Below are 20,625 nucleotides of genomic sequence, written 5' to 3' on the forward strand. Positions count from 1 at the left end.
ATGGCACCTGCAGGGTCTGTCACGTGACCTCCTCATGCACCTAGCCTGGCACAGCAGTCAACCCATGGCACCTGCAGAGTCTGTCACGTGACCTCCTCATGCACCTAGCCTGGCACAGCAGTCAACCCATGGCACCTGCAGGGTCTGTCACGTGACCTCCTCATGCACCTAGCCTGGCACAGCAGTCAATCCATGGCACCTGCAGGGTCTGTCACGTGACCTCCTCATGCACCTAGCCTGGCACAGCAGTCAACCCATGGCACCTGCAGGGTCTGTCCCGTGACCTCCTCATGCACCTAGCCTGGCACAGCAGTCAACCCATGGCACCTGCAGGGTCTGTCCCGTGACCTCCACATGCACCTAGCCTGGCACAGGCACCGTGGTGACGCTCACCACCACTCTGTTGTGGTGGTTGTGGTGGTGGTGGTTGTGGTGATGGTTGTTGTTGTGGTGATGGTTGTGGTGGTTGTTATGGTGGTTGTTGAGGTAGTTGTTGTTGTGGTTGTTGTTGTGGTGGTTGTGGTTGTTGTTGTGGTGGTTGTGGTTGTTTTGTTGGTGGTTGTTGCTGTGGTGGTTGTGGTTGTTGTTGTGGTAGTTGTGGTGGTTGTGGTTGTTGTGGTGGTGGTTGTTGTGGTGGTGGTTGTTTTGTTGGTGGTTGTTGTGGTGGTGGTTGTTGTGGTGGTTGTTGTGGTGGTGGTTGTTGAGGTAGTTGTTGTTGTGGTTGTTGTTGTGGTGGTTGTGGTTGTTGTTGTGGTGGTTGTGGTTGTTTTGTTGGTGGTTGTTGCTGTGGTGGTTGTTGTGGTGGTTGTTGTGGTGGTTGTGGTTGTTGTTGTGGTGGTGGTTGTGGTGGTTGTTGTGGTGGTGGTTGTGGTGGTGGTTGTTATGGTAGTTGTTGTTGTGGTGGTTGTTGTTGTGGTGGTTGTGGTGGTTGTTGTGGTGGTGGTTGTTATGGTAGTGGTTGTTGTTGTTGTGGTTGTTGTTGTTGTTGTGGTGAGGAACCTGCAGCGTCTCACCTTCTGGTGAGAATCGACCCCACGCGCGCTTCCGGGATTGCGCAATCACGCCCGGAAGTGACGTCACCACGCAACGCAGCTGAAGCAGCGTGGTGACGTCACCGCGTAAAAAAACCTAACAACGTGGTGACGTCACTGAGTAAAACCTCTCACCGTGTCGACGTCTCCGCGTGACTCCTCCCCAGCGCGATGACGTCACCGCGTATTTTTTTCCGATTTGCGTGTTGACGTCAGAGCATCACGCGCTCGCAATTTGTAAACAATGATGACGTCGCCTACGAAGAGAAAACGCGTCAGCGCGGTGACGTCATTGCGGCACCCAATTTGTAAACAAAGTCGACGTCACCGCGTAAAACCCCCGGCGCCGTGACGTCACCACGTCACGCGGCGCCTCGGTCGGTAAACAAGGATGACGTCCCCGAGCCGTTTTTAACGCGGTGACGTCATCTCGCTGGACTTCACGCGGTGACGCCATCCTTGTCACGAGGGCCTCGTGTTTACAAATAAAGGCGACGTCATCTCGTAAATCAAACGCGGTATGACGTCATCCCGGCAAACTGGCGAATGGCGGGGGGAACCCCGCGCGCTCTCGCGCGTTTGACGTCATCCGTGCGCATTAAAACGCCGTCCGCTCATTGGCTGAGCGGGGCGTGTGACGTCACTACTAATTTGATTTTTTTCCCGCGTAAACCGAACGCCGCCGAGATCAACTTTCGTTTGCGTCTTTACGTGAGGAGATTATTCAGATTTAGATAATACAATTAAATATAAACATTACAATCATCAATGTTCGAGTTCTAATTAATTAACAGCCGACGGTGATTTAATTAGACTCGCCCAGCCCCGCGGAGATGCCTGGAAAGCGCAACTGCAACGAGGATTCGGGTAAAGCCTCACCTAGGCCGCAACCCCCCCCCCATAGGGTTCAATGTTAAAGTCCGGTGGCTCTCCTAGGGCTCAATGTTAATCGCTGAGACTCACAGAGCCACACTGAGGCTCACAGAGCCACACTGAGGCTCACACAGGGTTCAGTGTTAATCTCTGAGACTCACAGAGCCAGACTGAGGCTCCCACAGGGTTCAGTGTTAATCTCTGAGACTCACAGAGCCAGACTGAGGCTCCCACAGGGTTCAGTGTTAATCACTGAGACTCACAGAGCCACACTGAGGCTCCCACAGGGTTCAGTGTTAATCTCTGAGACTCACAGAGCCAGACTGAGGCTCCCACAGGGTTCAGTGTTAATCGCTGAGACTCACAGAGCCACACTGAGGCTCCCACAGGGTTCAGTGTTAATCACTGAGACTCACAGAGCCACACTGAGGCTCCCACAGGGTTCAGTGTTAATCTCTGAGACTCACAGAGCCAGACTGAGGCTCCCACAGGGTTCAGTGTTAATCGCTGAGACTCACACTGAGACTCACAGAGCCACACTGAGGCTCCCACAGGGTTCAGTGTTAATCACTGAGACTCACAGAGCCACACTGAGGCTCCCACAGGGTTCAGTGTTAATCTCTGAGACTCACAGAGCCAGACTGAGGCTCCCACAGGGTTCAGTGTTAATCTCTGAGACTCACAGAGCCAGACTGAGGCTCCCACAGGGTTCAGTGTTAATCTCTGAGACTCACAGAGCCACACTGAGGCTCCCACAGGGTTCAGTGTTAATCTCTGAGACTCACAGAGCCAGACTGAGGCTCCCACAGGGTTCAGTGTGAATCTCTGAGACTCACAGAGCCAGACTGAGGCTCCCACAGGGTTCAGTGTTAATCTCTGAGACTCACAGAGCCACACTGAGGCTCCCACAGGGTTCAGTGTTAATCTCTGAGACTCACAGAGCCAGACTGAGGCTCCCACAGGGTTCAGTGTTAATCGCTGAGACTCACAGAGCCACACTGAGGCTCCCACAGGGTTCAGTGTTAATCACTGAGACTCACAGAGCCACACTGAGGCTCCCACAGGGTTCAGTGTTAATCTCTGAGACTCACAGAGCCAGACTGAGGCTCCCACAGGGTTCAGTGTTAATCGCTGAGACTCACAGAGCCACACTGAGGCTCCCACAGGGTTCAGTGTTAATCACTGAGACTCACAGAGCCAGACTGAGGCTCCCACAGGGTTCAGTGTTAATCTCTGAGACTCACAGAGCCAGACTGAGGCTCCCACAGGGTTCAGTGTTAATCTCCGAGACTCACAGAGCCACACTGAGGCTCCCACAGGGTTCAGTGTTAATCTCTGAGACTCACTGAGCCAGACTGAGGCTCCCACAGGGTTCAGTGTTAATCTCTGAGACTCACAGAGCCACACTGAGGCTCCCACAGGGTTCAGTGTTAATCTCTGAGACTCACAGAGCCACACTGAGGCTCCCACAGGGTTCAGTGTTAATCGCTGAGACTCACAGAGCCACACTGAGGCTCCCACAGGGTTCAGTGTTAATCACTGAGACTCACAGAGCCACACTGAGGCTCCCACAGGGTTCAGTGTTAATCTCTGAGACTCACAGAGCCAGACTGAGGCTCCCACAGGGTTCAGTGTTAATCTCTGAGACTCACAGAGCCAGACTGAGGCTCCCACAGGGTTCAGTGTGAATCTCTGAGACTCACAGAGCCAGACTGAGGCTCCCACAGGGTTCAGTGTTAATCTCTGAGACTCACAGAGCCACACTGAGGCTCCCACAGGGTTCAGTGTTAATCTCTGAGACTCACAGAGCCAGACTGAGGCTCCCACAGGGTTCAGTGTTAATCGCTGAGACTCACAGAGCCACACTGAGGCTCCCACAGGGTTCAGTGTTAATCACTGAGACTCACAGAGCCACACTGAGGCTCCCACAGGGTTCAGTGTTAATCTCTGAGACTCACAGAGCCAGACTGAGGCTCCCACAGGGTTCAGTGTTAATCGCTGAGACTCACAGAGCCACACTGAGGCTCCCACAGGGTTCAGTGTTAATCACTGAGACTCACAGAGCCAGACTGAGGCTCCCACAGGGTTCAGTGTTAATCTCTGAGACTCACAGAGCCAGACTGAGGCTCCCACAGGGTTCAGTGTTAATCTCCGAGACTCACAGAGCCACACTGAGGCTCCCACAGGGTTCAGTGTTAATCTCTGAGACTCACTGAGCCAGACTGAGGCTCCCACAGGGTTCAGTGTTAATCTCTGAGACTCACAGAGCCACACTGAGGCTCCCACAGGGTTCAGTGTTAATCTCTGAGACTCACAGAGCCACACTGAGGCTCCCACAGGGTTCAGTGTTAATCTCTGAGACTCACAGAGCCACACTGAGGCTCCCACAGGGTTCAGTGTTAATCTCTGAGACTCACAGAGCCACACTGAGGCTCCCACAGGGTTCAGTGTTAATCTCTGAGACTCACAGAGCCACACTGAGGCTCCCACAGGGTTCAGTGTTAATCTCTGAGACTCACAGAGCCACACTGAGGCTCCCACAGGGTTGAGTGTTAATCTCTGAGACTCACAGAGCCACACTGAGGCTCCCACAGGGTTCAGTGTTAATCGCTGAGACTCACAGAGCCAGACTGAGGCTCCCACAGGGTTCAGTGTTAATCTCTGAGACTCACAGAGCCACACTGAGGCTCCCACAGGGTTCAGTGTTAATCTCTGAGACTCACAGAGCCAGACTGAGGCTCCCACAGGGTTCAGTGTTAATCTCCGAGACTCACAGAGCCACACTGAGGCTCCCACAGGGTTCAGTGTTAATCTCTGAGACTCACTGAGCCAGACTGAGGCTCCCACAGGGTTCAGTGTTAATCTCTGAGACTCACAGAGCCACACTGAGGCTCCCACAGGGTTCAGTGTTAATCTCTGAGACTCACAGAGCCACACTGAGGCTCCCACAGGGTTCAGTGTTAATCGCTGAGACTCACAGAGCCACACTGAGGCTCCCACAGGGTTCAGTGTTAATCACTGAGACTCACAGAGCCACACTGAGGCTCCCACAGGGTTCAGTGTTAATCTCTGAGACTCACAGAGCCAGACTGAGGCTCCCACAGGGTTCAGTGTTAATCTCTGAGACTCACAGAGCCAGACTGAGGCTCCCACAGGGTTCAGTGTGAATCTCTGAGACTCACAGAGCCAGACTGAGGCTCCCACAGGGTTCAGTGTTAATCTCTGAGACTCACAGAGCCACACTGAGGCTCCCACAGGGTTCAGTGTTAATCTCTGAGACTCACAGAGCCAGACTGAGGCTCCCACAGGGTTCAGTGTTAATCGCTGAGACTCACAGAGCCACACTGAGGCTCCCACAGGGTTCAGTGTTAATCACTGAGACTCACAGAGCCACACTGAGGCTCCCACAGGGTTCAGTGTTAATCTCTGAGACTCACAGAGCCAGACTGAGGCTCCCACAGGGTTCAGTGTTAATCGCTGAGACTCACAGAGCCACACTGAGGCTCCCACAGGGTTCAGTGTTAATCACTGAGACTCACAGAGCCAGACTGAGGCTCCCACAGGGTTCAGTGTTAATCTCTGAGACTCACAGAGCCAGACTGAGGCTCCCACAGGGTTCAGTGTTAATCTCCGAGACTCACAGAGCCACACTGAGGCTCCCACAGGGTTCAGTGTTAATCTCTGAGACTCACTGAGCCAGACTGAGGCTCCCACAGGGTTCAGTGTTAATCTCTGAGACTCACAGAGCCACACTGAGGCTCCCACAGGGTTCAGTGTTAATCTCTGAGACTCACAGAGCCACACTGAGGCTCCCACAGGGTTCAGTGTTAATCTCTGAGACTCACAGAGCCACACTGAGGCTCCCACAGGGTTCAGTGTTAATCTCTGAGACTCACAGAGCCACACTGAGGCTCCCACAGGGTTCAGTGTTAATCTCTGAGACTCACAGAGCCACACTGAGGCTCCCACAGGGTTCAGTGTTAATCTCTGAGACTCACAGAGCCACACTGAGGCTCCCACAGGGTTGAGTGTTAATCTCTGAGACTCACAGAGCCACACTGAGGCTCCCACAGGGTTCAGTGTTAATCTCTGAGACTCACAGAGCCAGACTGAGGCTCCCACAGGGTTCAGTGTTAATCTCTGAGACTCACAGAGCCACACTGAGGCTCCCACAGGGTTCAGTGTTAATCTCTGAGACTCACAGAGCCAGACTGAGGCTCTTCAGAGCCAGATTAAGGCTCCCACAGGGTTCAGTGTTAATCTCTGAGACTCACAGAGCCAGACTGAGGCTCCCACAGGGTTCAGTGTTAATCTCTGAGACTCACAGAGCCACACTGAGGCTCCCACAGGGTTCAGTGTTAATCTCTGAGACTCACGGAGCCACACTGAGGCTCCCACAGGGTTCAGTGTTAATCTCTGAGACTCACAGAGCCACACTGAGGCTCCCACAGGGTTCAGTGTTAATCTCTGAGACTCACAGAGCCACACTGAGGCTCCCATAGGGTTCAGTGTTAATCTCTGAGACTCACAGAGCCACACTGAGGCTCCCACAGGGTTCAGTGTTAATCTCTGAGACTCACAGAGCCACACTGAGGCTCCCATAGGGTTCAGTGTTAATCTCTGAGACTCACAGAGCCACACTGAGGCTCCCACAGGGTTCAGTGTTAATCTCTGAGACTCACAGAGCCACACTGAGGCTCCCACAGGGTTCAGTGTTAATCTCTGAGGCTCACAGAGCCACACTGAGGCTCCCACAGGGTTCAGTGTTAATCACTGAGACTCACAGAGCCAAACTGAGGCTCACAGAGCCAGACTGAGGCTCCCACAGGGTTCAGTGTTAATCACTGAGACTCACAGAGCCAGACTGAGGCTCACAGAGCCAGACTGAGGCTCCCATAGGGCTCAATGCTAATCTCTGAGACTCACAGAGCCACACTGAGGCTCCCACAGGGTTCAGTGTTAATCTCTGAGACTCACAGAGCCACACTGAGGCTCGCAGAGCCACACTGATGCTCCTATAGGGTTCAGTGTTAATCACTGAGACTCACAGAGCCAGACTGAGGCTCATAGAGCCAGACTGAGGCTCCCACAGGGTTCAGTGTTAATCTCTGAGACTCACAGAGCCAGACTGAGACTCACAGAGCCAGACTGAGGCTCACAGAGCCACACTGAGACGCACTGAGGCTCACAGAGCCACACTGAGACGCACTGAGGCAGACTGAAGCTCACAGAGCCACACTGAGACTCACTGAGGCTCACAGAGCCACACTGAGGCTCACAGAGCCAGACTGAGGCTCACAGAGCCACACTGAGACTCAGTGAGGCTCACAGAGCCACACTGAGGCTCACAGAGCCAGACTGAGGCTCACAGAGCCACACTGAGACTCAGTGAGGCTCACAGAGCCACACTGAGGCTCACAGAGCCAGACTGAGGCTCACAGAGCCACACTGAGACTCAGTGAGGCTCACAGAGCCACACTGAGGCTCACAGAGCCAGACTGAAGCTCACAGAGCCACACTGAGGCTCACAGAGCCAGACTGAAGCTCACAGAGCCACACTGAGGCTCACAGAGCCACACTGAGACTCAGTGAGGCTCACAGAGCCACACTGAGGCTCACAGAGCCACACTGAGACTCAGTGAGGCTCACAGAGCCACACTGAGGCTCACAGAGCCACACTGAGACTCAGTGAGGCTCACAGAGCCACACTGAGGCTCACAGAGCCACACTGAGGCTCACAGAGCCACACTGAGACTCACAGAGCCAGACTGAGACTCACTGAGGCTCACAGAGCCACACTGAGGCTCACAGAGCCACACTGAGACTCACAGAGCCAGACTGAGACTCACTGAGGCTCACAGAGCCACACTGAGGCTCCCTCCCCCTGTTTCCCCCCCTATGCCCCCCCCCGTGCCCCCCACCCCTGTGCCCCCCCCCCTCCCAGCGGGGTGTCGACCCCCACCACCGTCATCAACGTCGTCATCTTCAACGGCATCGTCGTCAATGACGTCATCATCGTTGTCGTCATCTACAACGTCGTCATCAATGTCGTCATCAACGACGTCATCAATGTTGCTGTTCCCGCGCCTGCGTGCGGTGCTGGGAGCCATGGAGAGCGACACTCGCAGCCTGCAGCTGCAGCTGCACGGGCGGGGCACCGGTAGCCCCACCCACCCCCACCCACCTACCTACATAGCCCCCACCTACCTACCCACCTACCCACCTACCTACCCACCTACCTACCTAGCCCCCACCCCCACCTACCTACCTAGCCCCCACCCCCACCCACCTACCTACATAGCCCCCACCTACCTACCCACCTACCCACCTACCTACCCACCTACCTACCTAGCCCCCACCCCCACCTACCTACCTAGCCCCCACCCCCACCCACCTACCTAGCTACCCACCCCCACCTACCTACCCACCTATCTACCCACCTACCCACCTACCTACCCACCTACCTACCTAGCCCCCACCTACCTACCTAGCCCCCACCTACCTACCTACCTAGCCCCCACCTACCTACCTAGCCCCCACCTACCTACCTAGCCCCCACCCCCACCTACCTACCTACCTAGCCCCCACCTACCTACCTACCTAGCCCCCACCTACCTACCTAGCCCCCACCCCCACCTACCTACCTAGCCCCCACCTACCTACCTAGCCCCCACCCCCACCTACCTACCTAGCCCCCACCTACCTACCTAGCCCCCACCTACCTACCTAGCCCCCACCCCCACCTACCTACCTACCTAGCCCCCACCTACCTACCTACCTGATTGTGGTGATTGTGGTGATTGTGGTTGTGGTGATTGTGGTGATTGTGGTTTTGGTGATTGTGGTGATTGTGGTGATTGTGGTTTTGGTGATTGTGGTGATTGTGGTGATTGTGGTTTTGGTGATTGTGGTGATTGTGGTGATTGTGGTTTTGGTGATTGTGGTGATTGTGGTGATTGTGGTTTTGGTGATTGTGGTGATTGTGGTGATTGTGGTTTTGGTGATTGTGGTGATTGTGGTGATTGTGGTTTTGGTGATTGTGGTGATCGTGGTGATTGTGGTAATTATGGTGGTTGTGGTGATTGTGGTGATTGTGGTTTTGGTGATTGTGGTGATTGTGGTTTTGGTGATTGTGGTGATTGTGGTGATTGTGGTTTTGGTGATTGTGGTGATCGTGGTGATTGTGGTAATTATGGTGGTTGTGGTGATTGTGGTGATTGTGGTTTTGGTGATTGTGGTGATTGTGGTTTTGGTGATTGTGGTGATTGTGGTGATTGTGGTTTTGGTGATTGTGGTGATTGTGGTGATTGTGGTTTTGGTGATTGTGGTGATTGTGGTGATTGTGGTTTTGGTGATTGTGGTGATTGTGGTGATTGTGGTTTTGGTGATTGTGGTGATTGTGGTGATTGTGGTTTTGGTGATTGTGGTGATTGTGGTGATTGTGGTTTTGGTGATTGTGGTGATTGTGGTGATTGTGGTTTTGGTGATTGTGGTGATTGTGGTGATTGTGGTTTTGGTGATTGTGGTGATCGTGGTGATTGTGGTAATTATGGTGGTTGTGGTGATTGTGGTGATTGTGGTTTTGGTGATTGTGGTGATTGTGGTTTTGGTGATTGTGGTGATTGTGGTGATTGTGGTTTTGGTGATTGTGGTGATTGTGGTGATTGTGGTTTTGGTGATTGTGGTGATTGTGGTGATTGTGGTTTTGGTGATTGTGGTGATTGTGGTGATTGTGGTTTTGGTGATTGTGGTGATTGTGGTGATTGTGGTTTTGGTGATTGTGGTGATTGTGGTGATTGTGGTTTTGGTGATTGTGGTGATTGTGGTGATTGTGGTTTTGGTGATTGTGGTGATTGTGGTGATTGTGGTTTTGGTGATTGTGGTGATTGTGGTGATTGTGGTTTTGGTGATTGTGGTGATTGTGGTGATTGTGGTTTTGGTGATTGTGGTGATTGTGGTGATTGTGGTTTTGGTGATTGTGGTGATCGTGGTGATTGTGGTAATTATGGTGGTTGTGGTGATTGTGGTGATTGTGGTTTTGGTGATTGTGGTGATTGTGGTTTTGGTGATTGTGGTGATTGTGGTGATTGTGGTTTTGGTGATTGTGGTGATTGTGGTGATTGTGGTTTTGGTGATTGTGGTGATTGTGGTGATTGTGGTTTTGGTGATTGTGGTGATTGTGGTGATTGTGGTTTTGGTGATTGTGGTGATTGTGGTGATTGTGGTTTTGGTGATTGTGGTGATTGTGGTGATTGTGGTTTTGGTGATTGTGGTGATTGTGGTGATTGTGGTTTTGGTGATTGTGGTGATTGTGGTGATTGTGGTTTTGGTGATTGTGGTGATTGTGGTGATTGTGGTTTTGGTGATTGTGGTGATTGTGGTGATTGTGGTTTTGGTGATTGTGGTGATTGTGGTGATTGTGGTTTTGGTGATTGTGGTGATTGTGGTGATTGTGGTTTTGGTGATTGTGGTGATTGTGGTGATTGTGGTTTTGGTGATTGTGGTGATCGTGGTGATTGTGGTAATTATGGTGGTTGTGGTGATTGTGGTGATTGTGGTTTTGGTGATTGTGGTGATTGTGGTTTTGGTGATTGTGGTGATTGTGGTGATTGTGGTTTTGGTGATTGTGGTGATTGTGGTGATTGTGGTTTTGGTGATTGTGGTGATTGTGGTGATTGTGGTTTTGGTGATTGTGGTGATTGTGGTGATTGTGGTTTTGGTGATTGTGGTGATTGTGGTGATTGTGGTTTTGGTGATTGTGGTGATTGTGGTGATTGTGGTTTTGGTGATTGTGGTGATTGTGGTGATTGTGGTTTTGGTGATTGTGGTGATTGTGGTGATTGTGGTTTTGGTGATTGTGGTGATCGTGGTGATTGTGGTAATTATGGTGGTTGTGGTGATTGTGGTGATTGTGGTTTTGGTGATTGTGGTGATTGTGGTTTTGGTGATTGTGGTGATTGTGGTGATTGTGGTTTTGGTGATTGTGGTGATTGTGGTGATTGTGGTTTTGGTGATTGTGGTGATTGTGGTGATTGTGGTTTTGGTGATTGTGGTGATTGTGGTGATTGTGGTTTTGGTGATTGTGGTGATTGTGGTGATTGTGGTTTTGGTGATTGTGGTGATTGTGGTTTTGGTGATTGTGGTGATTGTGGTGATTGTGGTTTTGGTGATTGTGGTGATTGTGGTGATTGTGGTTTTGGTGATTGTGGTGATCGTGGTGATTGTGGTAATTATGGTGGTTGTGGTGATTGTGGTGATTGTGGTTTTGGTGATTGTGGTGATTGTGGTTTTGGTGATTGTGGTTGTGGTGATTGTGGTGATTGTGGTTTTGGTGATTGTGGTGATTGTGGTGATTGTGGTGATTGTGGTTTTGGTGATTGTGGTGATCGTGGTGATTGTGGTAATTATGGTGGTTGTGGTGATTGTGGTGATTGTGGTTTTGGTGATTGTGGTGATTGTGGTTTTGGTGATTGTGGTTGTGGTGATTGTGGTGATTGTGGTTTTGGTGATTGTGGTGATTGTGGTGATTGTGGTTTTGGTGATTGTGGTGATCGTGGTGATTGTGGTAATTATGGTGGTTGTGGTGATTGTGGTGATTGTGGTTTTGGTGATTGTGGTGATTGTGGTTCTGGTGATTGTGGTTGTGGTGATTGTGGTGATTGTGGTTTTGGTGATTGTGGTGATTGTGGTGATTGTGGTTTTGGTGATTGTGGTGATCGTGGTGATTGTGGTAATTATGGTGGTTGTGGTGATTGTGGTGATTGTGGTTTTGGTGATTGTGGTGATTGTGGTTTTGGTGATTGTGGTTGTGGTGATTGTGGTGATTGTGGTTTTGGTGATTGTGGTGATTGTGGTGATTGTGGTTTTGGTGATTGTGGTGATCGTGGTGATTGTGGTAATTATGGTGGTTGTGGTGATTGTGGTGATTGTGGTTTTGGTGATTGTGGTGATTGTGGTTTTGGTGATTGTGGTTGTGGTGATTGTGGTGATTGTGGTTTTGGTGATTGTGGTGATTGTGGTGATTGTGGTTTTGGTGATTGTGGTGATCGTGGTGATTGTGGTAATTCTGGTGGTTGTGGTGATTGTGGTGATTGTGGTTTTGGTGATTGTGGTGATTGTGGTTTTGGTGATTGTGATTGTGGTGATTGTGGTTTTGGTGATTGTGGTGATTGTGGTGATTGTGGTGATTGTGGTTTTGGTGATTGTGGTGATCGTGGTGATTGTGGTAATTATGGTGGTTGTGGTGATTGTGGTGATTGTGGTTTTGGTGATTGTGGTGATTGTGGTTTTGGTGATTGTGGTTGTGGTGATTGTGGTGATTGTGGTTTTGGTGATTGTGGTGATTGTGGTGATTGTGGTGATTGTGGTTTTGGTGATTGTGGTGATCGTGGTGATTGTGGTAATTATGGTGGTTGTGGTGATTGTGGTGATTGTGGTTTTGGTGATTGTGGTGATTGTGGTTTTGGTGATTGTGGTTGTGGTGATTGTGGTGATTGTGGTTTTGGTGATTGTGGTGATTGTGGTGATTGTGGTTTTGGTGATTGTGGTGATCGTGGTGATTGTGGTAATTATGGTGGTTGTGGTGATTGTGGTGATTGTGGTTTTGGTGATTGTGGTGATTGTGGTTCTGGTGATTGTGGTTGTGGTGATTGTGGTGATTGTGGTTTTGGTGATTGTGGTGATTGTGGTGATTGTGGTTTTGGTGATTGTGGTGATCGTGGTGATTGTGGTAATTATGGTGGTTGTGGTGATTGTGGTGATTGTGGTTTTGGTGATTGTGGTGATTGTGGTTTTGGTGATTGTGGTTGTGGTGATTGTGGTGATTGTGGTTTTGGTGATTGTGGTGATTGTGGTGATTGTGGTGATTGTGGTTTTGGTGATTGTGGTGATCGTGGTGATTGTGGTAATTATGGTGGTTGTGGTGATTGTGGTGATTGTGGTTTTGGTGATTGTGGTGATTGTGGTTTTGGTGATTGTGGTTGTGGTGATTGTGGTGATTGTGGTTTTGGTGATTGTGGTGATTGTGGTGATTGTGGTGATTGTGGTTTTGGTGATTGTGGTGATCGTGGTGATTGTGGTAATTATGGTGGTTGTGGTGATTGTGGTGATTGTGGTTTTTGTGATTGTGGTGATTGTGGTTTTGGTGATTGTGGTGATTGTGGTGATTGTGGTTTTGGTGATTGTGGTGATTGTGGTGATTGTGGTGATTGTGGTTTTGGTGATTGTGGTGATCGTGGTGATTGTGGTAATTATGGTGGTTGTGGTGATTGTGGTGATTGTGGTTTTGGTGATTGTGGTGATTGTGGTTTTGGTGATTGTGGTTGTGGTGATTGTGGTGATTGTGGTTTTGGTGATTGTGGTGATTGTGGTGATTGTGGTGATTGTGGTTTTGGTGATTGTGGTGATCGTGGTGATTGTGGTAATTATGGTGGTTGTGGTGATTGTGGTGATTGTGGTTTTGGTGATTGTGGTGATTGTGGTTTTGGTGATTGTGGTTGTGGTGATTGTGGTGATTGTGGTTTTGGTGATTGTGGTGATTGTGGTGATTGTGGTGATTGTGGTTTTGGTGATTGTGGTGATCGTGGTGATTGTGGTAATTATGGTGGTTGTGGTGATTGTGGTGATTGTGGTTTTGGTGATTGTGGTGATTGTGGTTTTGGTGATTGTGGTGATCGTGGTGATTGTGGTAATTATGGTGGTTGTGGTGATTGTGGTGATTGTGGTTTTGGTGATTGTGGTGATTGTGGTTTTGGTGATTGTGGTTGTGGTGATTGTGGTGATTGTGGTTTTGGTGATTGTGGTGATTGTGGTGATTGTGGTGATTGTGGTTTTGGTGATTGTGGTGATCGTGGTGATTGTGGTAATTATGGTGGTTGTGGTGATTGTGGTGATTGTGGTTTTGGTGATTGTGGTGATTGTGGTTTTGGTGATTGTGGTGATCGTGGTGATTGTGGTAATTATGGTGGTTGTGGTGATTGTGGTGATTGTGGTTTTGGTGATTGTGGTGATTGTGGTTTTGGTGATTGTGGTTGTGGTGATTGTGGTGATTGTGGTTTTGGTGATTGTGGTTATCGTGGTGATTGTGGTAATTATGGTGGTTGTGGTGGTGGTGGTGATGATTGTGGTAATTATGGTGGTTGTGGTGATTGTGGTTGTGGTGAGTGTGGTGATTGTGGTTGTGGTGATTGTAGTCGTTGTGATGGTTGTGGTGAGTGTGGTGATTGTGGTTGTGGTGATTGTAGTCGTTGTGGTGGTTGTCGTGAGTGTGGTGGATGTGGTGGTTGTGGTGATTGTGGTGGTGGTGGTTGTGGTGATTGTGGTTGTGGTGGTGATGATTGTGGTAATTATGGTGATTGTGGTAATTATGGTGGTTGTGGTGATTGTGGTTGTGGTGGTGAGTGTGGTGATTGTGGTTGTGGTGGTGGTGGTTGTGAGTGTGGTGATTGTGATTGTGGTGGTGGTGGTGGTTGTGGTGATTGTGGTTGTGGTGGTGAGTGTGGTGATTGTGGTTGTGGTGGTGGTGGTTGTGCTTGTAGATACGCGTGGAGCAGCAGAGTCTCTCACTCAACTCCTTGCTGAACTCCGAAACATCAAGGTGACTCTCTCTCTCTCTCTCTCCATGTGTCTCTCTCTATGTGTGTGTCTCTGTGCGTGTGTCTCTGTGCGTGTGTCTCTGTGCGTGTGTCTCTGTGTGTGTGTCTCTCTCTGTGCATGTGTCTCTCTCTATGCGTGTGTCTCTGTGCGTGTGTCTCTGTGTGTGTGTCTCTCTCTATGCGTGTGTCTCTGTGCGTGTGTCTCTGTGCGTGTGTCTCTGTGTGTGTGTCTCTCTCTCTCCATGTGTCTCTCTCTATGTGTGTGTCTCTGTGCGTGTGTCTCTGTGCGTGTGTCTCTGTGTGTGTGTCTCTATCTCCATGTGTGTCTCTCTCTCTATGTGTGTGTCTCTGTGCGTGTGTCTCTGTGCGTGTGTCTCTGTGCGTGTGTCTCTGTGCGTGTGTCTCTGTGTGTGTGTTTCTCTATCTCCATGTGTGTCTCTCTCTCGTGTCTCTGTGCGTGTGTCTCTCTCTCTCGTGTGTGTCTCTCTCCCCATGTGACTCTCTCCCCATGTCCCTCTCCCCGTGTCTCTCTCTCTCCCCGTGTCTCTCTCTCACCGACCGTGTGTCTCTCACTCCCCGTGTGACTTTCCTTGCCTCTCTCTATAACCTCTCTCCCCCCCAGGCGACTCTCTCTCCCCGTGTCTCTCTCTCTCCCCGTGTCTCTCTCTCTCCCCGTGTCTCTCTCTCTCCCCGTGTCTCTCTCTCCCCCCCAGGCGACTCTCTCTCCCCGTGTCTCTCTCTCTCCCCGTGTCTCTCTCTCCCCGTGTCTCTCTCTCACCCCGTGTCTCTCTCCCCGTGTCTCTCTCACCCCGCGTCTCTCTCCCCATGATGACTCTCCCTGTCTCTCTCTCCCACCCCGCCCCCTTCCAGGCGTCTCTCTCTCCCCGTGTCTCTCTCCCCGTGTCTCTCTCTCCGTGTGACTCTGTCTCTCCCCGCGTCTCTCTCTCTCTCCCCCACCGTGTGTCTCTCACTCCCCGTGTGACTCTCCCTGCCTCTCTCCCCGTGTGTCTCTCTCTCCCCGCGTCTCTCTCTCTCTCCCCCACCGTGTGTCTCTCTCTCCCCGTGTGTCTTTCTCTCTCTCCCCGCGTCTCTCTCTCTCTCCCCCACCGTGTGTCTCTCTCTCCCCATGTGTCTTTCTCTCTCTCCCCGTGTCTCTCTCTCTCCCCGTGTCTCTCTCCCCGTGTCTCTCTCTCACCCCGTGTCTCTCTCCCCGCGTCTCTCTCTCTCTCCCCCACCGTGTGTCTCTCACTCCCCGTGTGACTCTCCCTGCCTCTCTCCCCGTGTGACTCTCTCTCCCCGTGTGTCTTTCTCTCTCCCCCACCGTGTGTCTCTCTCTCCCCGTGTGTCTTTCTCTCTCTCCCCGCGTCTCTCTCTCTCTCCCCCACCGTGTGTCTCTCTCTCCCCATGTGTCTTTCTCTCTCCCCGTGTCTCTCTCTCTCCCCGTGTCTCTCTCCCCGTGTCTCTCTCTCTCCCCGTGTCTCTCTCTCCCCGTGTCTCTCTCTCTCCCCGTGTCTCTCTCCCCGTGTCTCTCTCTCTCCCCGTGTCTCTCTCCCCGTGTCTCTCTCTCCCCGTGTCTCTCTCCCCGTGTCTCTCTCTCTCCCCGTGTCTCTCTCCCCGTGTCTCTCTCTCTCCCCGTGTCTCTCTCCCCGTGTCTCTCTCTCTCCCCGTGTCTCTCTCCCCGTGTCTCTCTCTCCCCGTGTCTCTCTCCCCGTGTCTCTCTCGCTCCCCGTGTCTCTCTCTCCCCGTGTGACTCCCCCCCCCCCCCCCCCAGGCAACTCTCTCTCCCCGTGTCTCTCTCTCACCCACCGTGTGTCTCTCCCACCCCCCCGCCAGGCGACTCTCTCTCCCCGTGTCTCTCTCTCACCCACCGTGTGACTCTCTCCCCGCGTCTCTCTCCCCATGATGACTCTCCCTGCCTCTCCCCCCCCCCCAGGCGACTCTCTCTCCCCGCGTCTCCGCCCTCCGTGGCGAGCTCGTGGAGGGTTCGGAGTTCCTCTCCTCCCTGCGTCGCTCGGCGCATCTCCTGCAGGGCGACGTCCGGGAGCTCTCCGTGAACCTAGCCCGGTACGGGTACCAACAGCCGCCACAGCAGGGAGAGACAGGCACGGAGACAGAGATGGAGGAGAAGGACGAGGAGGAGGACGGAGAGAGGGAGATGGGGGAAGATGCTGGTACGTGTGCAAAGACGACTTGCCTTGAGATGATGTCTTTGTCTAAGGAGCCACGGTGCTCGCGCTCGAACGGATGGAGACCCCCACCGCAACAGCTCCGGGTCTCCCGCGCATCTCCCTTGTACCCGGTCCGCGGCAACGCCCCCGTTGCCCGAACCTTGTCGCTGACTCCAGACCGCTGGTTCTACCGGCAGACTCCACACCGTCCTCTTGCGTCGCTGCAGGCTGACTCCCCTGTCATTACCTCCCGTGGCCACTAGTCCACTCGCACTGCAGGCTGACTCCCCTGTCACTACCTCCCGTGGCCACTAGTCCACTCGCACTGCAGGTTGACTCCCCTGTCATTACCTCCCGTGGCCACTAGTCCACTCGCACTGCAGGCTGACTCCCCTGTCACTACCTCCCGTGGCCACCAGTCCACTCACACTGCAGGCTGACTCCCCTGTCACTACCTCCCGTGGCCACCAGTCCACTCACACTGCAGGCTGACTCCCCTGTCACTACCTCCCGTGGCCACTAGTCCACTCGCACTGCAGGCTGACTCCCCTGTCACTACCTCCCGTGGCCACTAGTCCACTCACACTGCAGGCTGACTCCCCTGTCATTACCTCTCGTGGCCACTAGTCCACTCGCACTGCAAGCTGACTCCCCTGTCATTACCTCCCGTGGCCACTAGTCCACTCGCACTGCAAGCTGACTCCCCTGTCATTACCTCCCGTGGCCACTAGTCCACTCGCACTGCAGGCTGACTCCCCTGTCATTACCTCCCGTGGCCACTAGTCCACTCGCACTGCAGGCTGACTCCCCTGTCATTACCTCTGGTGGCCACTAGTCCACTCGCACTGCAAGCTGACTCCCCTGTCATTACCTCCCGTGGCCACTAGTCCACTCGCACTGCAAGCTGACTCCCCTGTCATTACCTCCCGTGGCCACTAGTCCACTCACACTGCAGGCTGACTCCTCTGTCATTACCTCCCGTGGCCACTAGTCCACTCACACTGCAGGCTGACTCCCCTGTCACTACCTCCCGTGGCCACCAGTCCACTCGCACTGCAGGCTGACTCCCCTGTCATTACCTCCCGTGGCCACCAGTCCACTCGCACTGCAGGCTGACTCCCCTGTCATTACCTCCCGTGGCCACCAGTCCACTCGCATTGCAGGCTGACTCCCCTGTCATTACCTCCCGTGGCCACCAGTCCACTCACACTGCAGGCTGACTCCCCTGTCATTACCTCCCGTGGCCACTAGTCCACTCGCATTGCAGGCTGACTCCCCTGTCATTACCTCCCGTGGCCACCAGTCCACTCGCACTGCAGGCTGACTCCCCTGTCATTACCTCCCGTGGCCACCAGTCCACTCGCACTGCAGGCTGACTCCCCTGTCATTACCTCCTGTGGCCACTAGTCCACTCACACTGCAGGCTGACTCCCCTGTCATTACCTCCCGTGGCCGCTAGTCCACTCACACTGCAGGCTGACTCCCCTGTCATTACCTCCCGTGGCCGCTAGTCCACTCACACTGCAGGCTGACTCCCCTGTCACTACCTCCCGTGGCCACCAGTCCACTCGCACTGCAGGCTGACTCCCCTGTCATTACCTCCCGTGGCCACTAGTCCACTCGCACTGCAGGCTGACTCCCCTGTCATTACCTCCCGTGGCCACCAGTCCACTCGCACTGCAGGCTGACTCCCCTGTCACTACCTCCCGTGGCCACTAGTCCACTCGCACTGCAGGCTGACTCCCCTGTCACTACCTCCCGTGGCCACTAGTCCACTCACACTGCAGGCTGACTCCCCTGTCACTACCTCCCGTGGCCACTAGTCCACTCACACTGCAGGCTGACTCCCCTGTCACTACCTCCCGTGGCCACTAGTCCACTCACACTGCAGGCTGACTCCCCTGTCATTACCTCCCGTGGCCACTAGTCCACTCGCACTGCAGGCTGACTCCCCTGTCATTACCTCCCGTGGCCACTAGTCCACTCACACTGCAGGCTGACTCCCCTGTCATTACCTCCCGTGGCCACTAGTCCACTCACACTGCAGGCTGACTCCCCTGTCATTACCTCCCGTGGCCACTAGTCCACTCACACTGCAGGCTGACTCCCCTGTCATTACCTCCCGTGGCCACTAGTCCACTCGCACTGCAGGCTGACTCCCCTGTCATTACCTCCCGTGGCCACTAGTCCACTCGCACTGCAGGCTGACTCCCCTGTCATTACCTCCCGTGGCCACTAGTCCACTCACACTGCAGGCTGACTCCCCTGTCATTACCTCCCGTGGCCACTAGTCCACTCACACTGCAGGCTGACTCCCCTGTCATTACCTCCCGTGGCCACTAGTCCACTCACACTGCAGGCTGACTCCCCTGTCATTACCTCCTGTGGCCACTAGTCCACTCGCACTGCAGGCTGACTCCCCTGTCACTACCTCCCGTGGCCGCTAGTCCACTCACACTGCAGGCTGACTCCCCTGTCATTACCTCCCGTGGCCACTAGTCCACTCACACCACGGGGAGAGAGACAGACACACACACACAGACTCCAAATATTAAGCAGCAGGCATCGTCAGGGTCAGGATCGAACCCACGGCCTCCTGTATACCAGGCGAAGTAGTCAACATCTCACAGGGTCTGGGATTGAACCCACGACCTCCTGTATACCAGGCGAAGTAGTCTACATCTCACAGGGTCTGGGATTGAACCCACGACCTCCTGTATACCAGGCGAAGTAGTCTACATCTCACAGGGTCTGGGATTGAACCCACGACCTCCTGTATACCAGGCGAAGTAGTCAACATCTCACAGGGTCTGGGATTGAACCCACGACCTCCTGTATACCAGGCGAAGTAGTCTACATCTCACAGGGTCAGGGATTGAACCCACGACCTCCTGTATACCAGGCGAAGTAGTCTACATCTCCCAGGGTCTGGGATTGAACCCACGACCTCCTGTATACCAGGCGAAGTAGTCTACATCTCACAGGGTCTGGGATTGAACCCACGACCTCCTGTATACCAGGCGAAGTAGTCTACATCTCACAGGGTCTGGGATTGAACCCACGACCTCCTGTATACCAGGCGAAGTAGTCTACATCTCACAGGGTCAGGGATTGAACCCACGACCTCCTGTATACCAGGCGAAGTAGTCAACATCTCACAGGGTCTGGGATTGAACCCACGACCTCCTGTATACCAGGCGAGGTGGTCAACATCTCACAGGGTCAGGGATTGAACCCACGACCTCCTGTATACCAGGCGAAGTAGTCTACATCTCACAGGGTTTGGGATTGAACCCACGACCTCCCGTACACCAGACATTATATCTCATCGGATTCGGATTTTCTCGATCTCTCTCCTGCAGTTCACCTCACTGTGCCGGATGATGACTCAACCGACCCAGAGGTCGTGACCCCGGAGGTCGCGACCCCAGAGGGCGCGACCCCGGCCAATGGTCACGACCCCAACTTGACCCCTCGCCTCTCTGATTCGAGGTTCCACGAAGTCGCCATGGAGATTCGGCTGAGGGGCGGGTGAGGTCACAACTACAGCCACAACTACAGCCACCACTACTACAACCACTACAACCACTAGCACAACCACCACAACTACAGCCACCACAACAACCACCACTACAACCACCACTACTACAACCACCACTACAATAACCACAACTACAGCCACAACTACAGCCACCACAACAACCACCACTACTACAACCACTACAGCCACCACTACTACAACCACTACTACAACCACCACTACTACAACCACTACAACCACCACTACAACCACTAGCACAACCACCACTACTACAACCACAACTACAACCACAACTACAGCCACCACTACAACCACCACTACTACAACCACTACTTCAACCACTACAACCACTAGCACAACCACCACTACTACAACCACTAGCACAACAACCACTACTACAACCACCACTACTACAACCA

At 52.9% G+C, this 20,625-nt stretch overlaps 1 protein-coding gene across 1 annotated transcript; it reads left to right on the forward strand.

Moving 5' to 3' along the window:
- Nucleotides 1-1,752: 1,752 nt before the first annotated feature.
- Nucleotides 1,753-20,196, forward strand: LOC144955055 (uncharacterized; the record flags this gene model as incomplete). The annotated part of the gene is made up of 5 exons (XM_078885406.1): nucleotides 1,753-1,898; nucleotides 7,849-8,064; nucleotides 14,441-14,499; nucleotides 16,431-16,668; nucleotides 20,028-20,196. Coding segments are annotated over exons 1-5 (716 nt in total), but the record flags the coding sequence as incomplete, so codon positions are not given.
- Between the last annotated feature and the right edge of the window lie 429 nt (nucleotides 20,197-20,625).

This window comes from Lampetra fluviatilis, unplaced genomic scaffold (assembly GCF_964198595.1).
Source record: "Lampetra fluviatilis unplaced genomic scaffold, kcLamFluv1.1 SCAFFOLD_404, whole genome shotgun sequence".
NCBI lineage: Eukaryota > Metazoa > Chordata > Hyperoartia > Petromyzontiformes > Petromyzontidae > Lampetra > Lampetra fluviatilis.